The sequence below is a fragment of the Athene cunicularia genome, assembly GCF_003259725.1.
Source record: "Athene cunicularia isolate RWA chromosome 7 unlocalized genomic scaffold, athCun1 chr7_part1, whole genome shotgun sequence".
Lineage (NCBI taxonomy): Eukaryota > Metazoa > Chordata > Aves > Strigiformes > Strigidae > Athene > Athene cunicularia.
Window position 1 is genome coordinate 33,432,422 of NW_020799107.1, and position 6,504 is coordinate 33,438,925.

Genomic DNA, 6,504 nt, shown 5'->3' on the forward strand with positions numbered 1-6,504 from the left:
TTTTCAGTAATATCAGCAGCTGTGCTAGAACGATCTGCCACCTGAACTTGATCTGTTCTTGTTTTACCTGATACCTGTCCCTGTTTGTGAAAAATCAGGCCATGTTCATGGTTGACACTTTTTTTTTTTTTTTTCCTCCCCAGAAACCAGGATATAAACCTGAGTGTGTGGATTTGTGTGGTGCTCGCATTGAGTGGACCTCAGAGAAATCCAGCAGAAAGAATGTCTTTCAGGTAAGAGGCAATCAATGCATGCATTTCATTGCTCATTTGAGTATAAACTCTGTTAAGAGGTAGGGTTTTTTTCCTTGATTTTAATAACTAGAGACCGATTGAATGCAGCATTTTTTTCTTACCAATACAGGAATGTTACATTTTATCAAGCATCAGTTTACTGTTTTTCTAAGAGAAGGATTTCTGATGAGTGAGTCTCCTAAACACTTGAGAACCTGTTGATTTATTGATTAATGCTCTATATTCAATTTGTTTTAAAACTTAGTAGGTAATTGCTTTGGGTTCAGGCCTAGAATCTTGACCTAAAGGACTTCCATAAACACAACTTCTTCAAACTGCTTATACAAGCATTGCTCCAACACAGTGTGGTTGCTCTGTTTGTTTTTATTGCTGTTCAGGGTCCTCAGACGGTGATGACCCAGGTTTGTTTCTGGAAGGGGAGGGGAGGATTTCAAAAGCTTGACTCTGTCAAGGCCAGCATAGAAGGACATGTATTTCTCATAGGACTATTCTTCATTGATGGAAAATAATATTATTTAATTACTTAATCTAAATCCCATTGAATAGAAAGGGAGGATCAAGGCCCAACAAGATGAAAGGATGAGAAAAGCGTTACTGCAAGGTTAACATTCCAAGATCTAGGGGCTAAAATAGTTTATTGCAACATCTTCAGGTTTTGGACATAATCCAGCTCCCATGAATATCCGTAGAAAGGGGTATTTTTTTTTTGTTTCACTGAAAGTTGCATCAAACCACATCAAAATATTATTCTCTATGAACAGACTTTTTCCCAGAGTTCTGAAGTTAAGAATTTTTAACAATACAAACAATAAAGGGAGGAGAGATGCAGAAGGGAACATGTTAGGGTCAAGATACTGTTAGTTACCAGATTGTCCTTTGGCATCATCACCGATGAAACATGCTGGAGAAACCAACTGTGCCTGGGTCTGGAGTTTAAGGAAAAAAAACCCACCGCACACACAAAAACCCCTAAGGGACAATACGTGGCTTCTTGAAAAGAAATCTCTTCGGGTCAACTGAGTGTTACAGAGACTTTTTCAAGGTTTATTTTTCTAGACATCTTTCTAAAGTGCATGCAATATTTAGAAATATTCCTCCTCTTCAAGACAGTGAGACTTATGCTTCTATACCCCCCACATCCTTCAGGTTGTCTTGAGACAACACTTGGAGTTTTGTCATTTCCTAGGTATTTTTAGAATAAATATTTTGGTTTTGCTGTCAATCTTCAGCTTTTTCGCTTGGAATGTGATTAAGTATAACCTTAGCCTTCACTCCTGCAACCCCCTGAGCACACTGACAGGTCTTCTGAGCTTCTAGGGTTTATTTCCCATTTTGCAGTAAGCAAAATTTCTGTTTGGAAATGCATATCGGAGTGGTGATTCATTGCAGCTAATACATTTCCAATGTAAAGACAACTGAAGCTCTGTTATTGATTTACCAAACCGGTTGTATGAAGACGTTGCAATGCATTTTCTTCTCACTTCTGTTAGCATGAGGTGAAACTCCACTGAATCAGAATAATGTGAGAAAGGAAACTCATGCACTACTGCTTGAACCCATTAAAACGTGTCTTCATCAAGCCAATAAGTGAGTGGGAGAGACATTAAGAAGTAGAAGCATGGGAGGAAGGACATATGTTAAGACACATTTTGAAAAGGGATGGAGCATTGTTTAGACAGAGAGCTACAAGAAGATTATGCCAGATGGTAAGAGCGAAAGAGGAGAAGGCTTTGGCATCAGTAGTGGTGACATTTTGGGAAAGGAAAGGACTGAACGAGACTGGTGCTACATGAGCAGATAGAGTGGGAAGGGGACTAGAGAGAGAGCGAAGATTTATGAGATAGTCTGGAGGGAATCCAAGGCGAGTTCGAAAGCGGAGAGGTCAGTTTGTACCTGGATACTGAATATTTCAGGAAACGCTTCTGATGATCTAGTTATCCCTTAGTGGGTGGGAATAAGATTGATAATGTATGTTTACTTATTCAGAGATTTGTTCAAATAAAAACAACATCGGTGATATTTTTAAGTATATATTTTTTTCTTGTTGTGACCTAATTATAGAGGCATCACATTTCTATTTGATTAAATACATTAGCTGCCTGACTCTGAAATGAGCCGAAATAAGTGTGATTATATCTTCAAAGCACGGCAACAAAGCATAGTTGGTGGGTTTTTGTTTCATTACTTTCTGAATAATAAAACATTATTTTCTGATTCAAACAGAGCAATGGTTGCTTTCTGCTGATGTGTTGTACTATAGGTAGATGCAGAATTTTGAGTTTTCTTTAGCCTGGGTACTCAATTTGAGTATGTGAATTATAGATTAGAAATAGAAAATTACTATTGAGATTTTGATTTGAAGGAAATCTTGAATTTTAAAATCTAAGTATATGACAGTTAATGGATGGTAACAAGAAGATGGAGTATAGGGGTATCATAAAGAAAACTAATTGGAAACATGATCGATGCGGGGGAGGGGAGGGGGGGAGAGGAAATGGTAAGTAAATTATATTCAGGCAGGAAGATTTGTGTTTCTGGTCTTGATCATGAGGTTTTCAGCAGTGTTACTCCAGTCATTTTAATTGAGCTACTCTGTTTAACAGGATAAGTCTGATCTGTCTCTCACACTATCCAATTTGTGCATACAATCTATTTCTGTTCTTGATGAACATGTTACGTGGGTTTTATCCTCAAATTTTCTTAATAGTAACTGAAAATATGCACATCTTATAAAATATAACCTTCTGATTTTCCTTCATTTATTTTATTGATGATATAGTTAGCACCAAGGAAAAGAACTGGTTAGAAACAGCTTCACAAGATGAATGTAGCAGTTTGCAGTGAGATACCGTGCTGTTTGTTCTCGTTGGCTGAATGACGCGATACACTAGGTCTTCATCAGAGGAGTGGTGAATAAAAGAAGATTTATGCTCAAATCACATTCTTTAAATATTTCTGCTAAGTGCTAGTTTGCTCTTTGGTGTTTAGCCTGAAATTTAAAGCACTGAGGATTAAAAGGATTACAACATAATCTTAAATAATCCTAAGTGTCATTTACAGAGAGATGGTTGTAATAACTAAATAAAACCATGTTAAGGGATGGCAGTGTTGTCAGTCAGCAACTGGAACAGAAACAGCACCTATGTCACTCTGTCATTCTCCTCTTTCCTTTATTTCGCTTAGTTTGATATCTGGTAGGTGCATTTTGATGCAGGTTATCAAAAATAATAGGATGTGATGGGCTGCTTTTCAGTCAGTACTAATATGGCTGCTGAGGCACCAGTCACTAGGTTAGTTTACAGATTTTCTCCACATTCAGTTATTTCTGCTTCTAGTAAACTTTTCAACTGGAGTTTATTCTTTCCCCTGCTTTACTCATCCTCTACTCTGAGTTAAGCAGCCCTTTTAATTTCAAATTTAGCCCAGACATTGTGGAAGACGTGCTCTTGACCTCTGGCTTCATAATTCTGGAACTTCATTAGCACAAAGTCTTGTGGCTGCAGACTATTTCCTTGAAGAGGTTTTGGAAGATTTCTCTCAGATGATTCAAAAAAGAAAGGAAAAATAGGAGAGAGTTGAAGAGTGCAAAGAAAGGTCACAAACATCGTACTTACGAATTGGTGAAGCTGCTTTGTTCTCTTAATAGCACTATTCATTTAACTAACAGACATATTTTAGTTTCTTTAGTAATATTTTTTTTTTTCCCCTGTTTACCAAGTTCATTTTTTAAGAAGGTTTCATATGAAGGATTTCTGGAGTTCGATGCCCTGGCTCTTGGCACAGGTCTGGTGTGATATTGGTTTTTTTGTTTCGTTACGTTGCAGCTGTAAGGGGTTACTCATTCATACACAAATAAGAATTGCATTTTACAAATAGAGAAATCCGTGTAAGTAGTACAGTGTTTCAACAGTGAGACAGCTGAAAGCACAGCTATACCTATGTGTAATATCAAAGAATTTATCTTGCAGCTGTTTCATATATAGTAACATTTACGGTGCTGATCTAGGGCAACTCCCTTGTCCTTGAAGCTATCCAGCTTTGAGAGTATAATCTGAATGATAAGCTATTTTGTTCTACATACTGTAGGATCAGTATAGTATCTGGATGCATCCCAGGAATGTTTTAAGTCACCGCTTTCTGCCGTGGGAAGGATCATTTTCTTTTCCGTGATCTCTCTAGAGGAAGCACTGAGAGTGCAACGTGGAGAGGCTTGCGTTGGGACTGATATTTGGATTTCTTTGCATGTTTTTAAAAATAAATGCTCTATAGAGGAGGCAAAACTAAAAAACAAATCCACCTTGAACTCAGCTGGACACAGCGGTCCTTATCAGCATGTTCCCCATCTCAACCCTGCCCTGGAGAAAGCGCTGTTTCTTGAGCCCGACAGCTCTTGCCTGCAGCTCCTACGAGGCACCCAGTAACCTTTGCTGGCTTTGAATTAGATGTGTATTAGATGGACCTGTTGTGATTTTAAAACATCTGTACAGCATTTTGCCCACTTCTGGAGGTTACTGGTGTGATGGCAGTTTAATTTCTATCCCAGGGACCTGAATATATTATTGCCTAATTAAAAAACTTACCCACATCACAGAGTTATTAGATGGTGTCAGCAAGAGGTTCTTTAAATAACAAACTTGTAATTAGTTTTAAAAAAGCAGATGGAATTGTCTTACTTGAATCCCCAAATTTTCTGCCGTATCTAGCAGTTCAGATCACGACCTTTGCTTTTGGAACCTGCAGTTTCTGTAGTGCTCTTAGTGTGTGAAACCAGGCAGGGTCTTACGCAAGTAATGGCAGTAGACCTGTGTTTTCATTGCATGTCTGCCTGCCAAATTTTTGTTGTTGATTTTAAAAAAAAAAAGTAGCAGAGCACACAGTGTAAGAAGAAAAATATCCTCGATTGTGGGGAAAGTTTTGCAGAAAATAGAAAATTGCACACGATGCACATTCTAAACTTTATACATTTGGGAAGTCACTTTGCCTTCTAAAGAATTTAACATGACGTTTTGAGGTGAAAAAGAGGAGAGAGATTTAGAGATGCTTAGTAAATGTATTGTTACTATTATTATTGGCTTTTTGTGTATGAAAGGGGCAGATTTAATTGTAATAACTTCACCCATGTTGGTTGTAGCTGCTCCTGAGACTGAGACCCAAGGAGATGTTCCTGGTTATTAAAAAGCACAAAAAATAGAAGCACTCTCTGGGAAAGAAAAAGATCCTCATCTAATCTGGAATAAGCAAAAGTCTGGTAACTGGGGCACTGATATAAACTATGGGATTTGCAGTTTCCCTCTTGTTTCAGAAGTGCCAGGTGAGCAAGAGTCAGGCTTTAACCCTCCTGGGTGAGTGAGTGTTTGCCTTCTCCCACCAGTGTTTCACTCTTCGAGTTGCTGTTACTCACATTAGCCCCAAAAGAGGATATTGAGAGTGAGATGAACTTGAGGTTGCTTTGTGAACGTGGACAAATGCTTTAAGGAATATAAGGTAATAAATAAATCCTGTGATACGGTGACAGCAAAGCTTTACACCTATTGACAGGAACATGCAAACGGTAAGACCTTGGATTTCATATGTATAAGACCAGCGACACCTTAAAGAAAATGAGAAAACTTTTTTATAATACGCACCAAAACGTTTGTACTTTGTGTTTCAAACTACACGCAGTTTGAAAATAAGCGAGGTATCAGCAGGACAACACTCGACTTTGTCAGTGCTGTGTATTTAAAGGCTTTGGGAAACAGCGTCTTCAACCTTTATGATAGAATTTCAAGGAACCTCTCTATACATTCAGCATCTATAATAGAGTTTCAAGCATTTCAAGGAGCAGCAACTTTATTCATAAATCTGACAAGCTGAGTAGAGCTAGGTAGAGCTGTTACAAAGTTATAGCTGATCTATTTCTCTGATTTCCCGTGGTTCCTGGGTCTGCTTTGGGGTAACACCAAACCCTCGGAGGTGTCAGCAAAGGCCTTTTGTGTTTTGTAACAACAAAATCCAGAGAGTGTTTTATCGTTGGTGTTAAAAATATTTTTAAATCTTAGTCACCTTTAAATCTCAGTCACCATTTATACTGTTAATGTGAAAAAAGTTGTTACTTTTCAGGAATACTGGAGTCCATTCCTGATAAACAACATTTTGTCATACTTGGATACTTGAAGGAAGATTCAAAATTCTCAACAAAACTTTGGCTGATTTGTAGCTGAATACCATTTTAGCTAGACAGTTGTTTTGGTTTGGTGTTCCCCCCCCC

At 38.0% G+C, this 6,504-nt stretch overlaps 1 protein-coding gene across 1 annotated transcript in view; it reads left to right on the forward strand.

Annotated features, from left to right (window-relative positions):
- ARHGAP15 (Rho GTPase activating protein 15) overlaps positions 1 to 6,504 on the forward strand; it is a 320,935-nt gene that overhangs the window by 57,593 nt on the left and 256,838 nt on the right. The window contains exons 6-7 of the mRNA XM_026852528.1: positions 144 to 233; positions 632 to 655. Of these exons, the coding sequence (XP_026708329.1) occupies positions 144 to 233; positions 632 to 655 (114 nt within the window). The remainder of the gene's footprint in view (positions 1 to 143; positions 234 to 631; positions 656 to 6,504) is intronic.